Genomic DNA, 3645 nt, shown 5'->3' on the forward strand with positions numbered 1-3645 from the left:
TATCATTTTCCTTCTGTTGCCTTTCTGGATATCAAACAAGCTTACGATACGGTGGATCGTCGTGTAGTCTGGAATATCCTTGCCTCAAAATCCTCTTTTCCTGTTCCTCTGCTCAACCTGCTCATCCATATGTTTGATGACGTTTCTATCTCTGTATTGCTGGCCAATCATAGATCAGATCCATTCACTCCCATCACTGGTTTGTTGCAAGGCTCTGTGCTTAGTCCTCATTTATACTCTCTGTATATTGATTCTCTTCCTGGTGTATTGCGTAGCGCTGCCTCTGATTCTACTCCTACTGTGTTCGGTCTCGACGATGATGAACCTGTAGCTATTAATTCTCTTCTCTTTGCTGATGATGTTGCCATTTTTGGAACAAAAGATGAAGTTGAAAAAATGCTGCAGATCGCTGGCGATCACTCTCTCAAACTTGGTTACAGATGGTCTCCTTCCAAATGTGCCATTTTAAACGCTCCTTCTCCTCGCTCCTCTCTAACTCCCAATTTTGCCTTTTCTCTTTATGGTGAACCCATTCCCACTGTTGATCAGTTCTGTTACCTGGGTATGGAATTTACTAAAAAAGGTTTAAATGCCGGTAAAAGTATTGAAGCTCGATCCTCCAAAGCCAAAAAAACCATGTCTCTCCTTACCTCTATCGGTGTACACCGTAATGGTTTTTCTCTCCTTCTCTCCGCACGCCTATACAAAACGTTCATTCGACCAAAAATTGAGTATGGGTTGGCTATTTCTTGTTTCACAGCCCGTGAAATGAGTAAATTAGACACCCTACAAAATTCACTTGTGTCAATGTTCGTAGGTAGTAAACATACAACAGTTGCTAAACACATCACTTGTCTCCCTGGTATGCTCCACCGCTATAATACCTTGGTTACTAAATACGTGCTACGCTCTGCCAACCTTCCAGAAGATTCTCTCCTCATCCTCCTCCAAGAATCTCTCTCTCAAACAAGACTTGGCAACAAATTAGAAACCAATGCTCTTTATACCTCTCTCCCTGATCCTATACCAACTTCTCCAATCCATCTCCGTAATCACTATCGTGATTATTGGCAGAATTTTTGTGACGATCAAAGAGCCCATCACGCCACTACTGGTAAAAATGTCCTCCTTCGCGCTTGTCGCCCATCCACCTCTGTTCCTGACCCCATCCTCTACCTCCCTATGAATAATTCCGCTCGTAGTCGTTTGGTAAGATGGCGTCTTGGTCGATTTACTGCCATGGAAAGATACGAATGTCCTTGTGCTGACTTTGGTCAAATCATAACTCGTGATCATTTTCTCACTTGTCGTGCTATTGACGCCGACTTGATTGATTCTCTTCCTGTCCCTCCTCCTGGTGTTCACCGTATTGATTTTGCTCTGAATTCTTTACCCACCAAGAAAAATCACAAACCTCCCGCCTTTTGGCCGAAACTGTTATCCTTGCTTTGGATGATTGACACGTTGTGTCACCCATTATCAAACATTCCAGAAGATCCAGATCCTGGTTCTTCTTGGTTCAACTACCCTCGCTGAACACTAGTTGCTTGTTTTCTGTCGCGTCGTCACGGTGGTAAGTAATTATCAAAGTTCCCATCCGTTAATCTTTACGGTCAAACTGCAATTGAAATATCCATATTTGAGTAGAGAATTCGATATGTCAAAATGTTGCTTTATTGATTTTTTTAAAATAAAAATTTCGAGAAAGATTAAAAGAGCATTTGTGTGCCTAAAAGTCTTCTAAAACGTTTAGCAGATCGTGGTTAATTCTATACGGAATTTTGGATTTTTAGAAAATATTCTTTCGATATTTGGAACAACAGTTACTAATTGTTAAATATGTTTATGACTTTTGCTGCGTTGAAACCCTTACCATATTCATGGCATAATAGTATTATTTAACCTAATTTAAGGGATTTCTGAATGTAGAAGTGCCGACCGGTCCACATTATTTTGTGAGACCTCAAAGGAGTTTAAACATTTTTTAATGCCGCAGGGGGGAAAAGATATATATTGCCGTATATAAAAAAGTACTATATTTTTAAAATTGCTTTGTGCTTAAATTTGAGCTTATAAAGTTGATTTACAACTACTCGTGTTAAATTGCTCTACAAGGAATGGTGGTTACCTAGAAGGTGTTTAAATTTTGTGTGCGCAGTCGGAAAAATGCCTGTTGAATACAAGTAGAATCGAATGTGTGCCCAAACATGACTCTGTCGCCATCGACAGCAAACGCACCAGGCAAAAAACACAACCTGTTTTTATCACATCTGCTTGATGATACGAAATTTGAAGAGTCGGTTAAAGATTGATCAGAATGCATCAAGTTATTTAGCATGTACGCGGAGAGATACAACCCGGAGAACGACTGCAACAAAACGGAACCAAGACATTTTTCTGCCAAGTCACTTAGAAAATTTGCCATGAGACCAACGTACTGAAGGTAAATTCCCGAATCTATATGGATGAAGGCTTTATCAGCAAAAGAAGACCTATCATTAAAAGCAGAATAATTAATAAAGTATCTAAAAGGAGTTGCCTGTAGAAAAACTTACTTCAACTTTGCGACCAAGACGTCGACGTAAGCCGTAGTAGCCGAGATCGCCGGGACACGAACCTCCAAACGAGTAGTAAACTGGTGGCCTTGGTATTCGGAAACACGGGCATTATACCATCTCTATTACAATTTTTGAAGTAAATATATGGGAAAATTTATATTAAATGTATTGCATACCATATTCTTTAAAAGATGTCGAAAGGTATTTCTCATTTCCTCGGGTATCCATGGACCGGATACCTTTCCGTTTACACCAGGATTGGACATCGTGAACGGATACTTGATATCATTATATACCATTACTTTCGAAGGCGTAAAAAGACTACCGGAACGACCTTTCCCCGAAAAGCCACCAAAATAACCCAAAGACATTCCGTAAAAATCGGTCTTTATGGATGGACCTCCAAAAAATTTTCCCATAGCTTCGACTTTTTCCTCTTTTACATACAATACCAATGGTCGGCCATCCTCGGATTGGGCAAACAGATTCAAGCCAATGTCGATAAGGCATCTTTGAGGGTCAAGTTGGGACCAGTCGACCATGGTATCAAGAATGGACGTGTAGTCCGGACCATAAATTGGGCTTTTAAACCCGAAAGAAGAAACCACAAAAACAAAATGACGATTTCGGGCCAAATCCGCGCTCTCCTTCGCAATATCACGCATAGACTTGACTAAGAGCCTTAAGCTCCGAACCAAGCAAAAATTTGGGCACCGTCATATGCAAATCCTAGTACCAATGGCTTTCGCCATAAGATCCACCAGATCGATTTGCACGAGAACAAATCAGAACACGTCGAATGGCCGGAATAAGGAGGCGGTCGGTGAAAGTCTTTTGAGCAGCAGCACCCAACATTCTTCTAGAATTTTTACACCAAGCTTCATTTCTCATGTTCGGGAAGAGGACATGAATATGCATGTAGGCTTCCGAAAAGGCCTACAAAAGCAAAGTGTGTGGGTATTCTTGACAGAGTCCCTCTCACCACGAAACGTGAAGTACCCGAAGTCCAGACGAGTCAACGGTTGCTTCCAATTGGGGCTTAAAGACAGCTTCAAACGAGTTTTAGACATTATGGCAGCTCCTTCAA

At 41.0% G+C, this 3645-nt stretch overlaps 1 protein-coding gene across 1 annotated transcript; it reads right to left on the reverse strand.

Annotated features, from left to right (window-relative positions):
* Positions 1-2128: 2128 nt before the first annotated feature.
* Positions 2129-3494, reverse strand: EV154DRAFT_581703 (uncharacterized protein; the record flags this gene model as incomplete). Its single annotated transcript, XM_051606650.1, has 4 exons — positions 2129-2492; positions 2556-2677; positions 2735-3245; positions 3295-3494. Coding segments are annotated over 4 exons (1197 nt in total), but the record flags the coding sequence as incomplete, so codon positions are not given.
* Positions 3495-3645: the final 151 nt, after the last annotated feature.

This window comes from Mucor mucedo (genome assembly GCF_025094135.1).
Source record: "Mucor mucedo strain NRRL 3635 chromosome Unknown EV154scaffold_212, whole genome shotgun sequence".
In the NCBI taxonomy this organism is placed as follows: Eukaryota; Fungi; Mucoromycota; class Mucoromycetes; order Mucorales; family Mucoraceae; genus Mucor; species Mucor mucedo.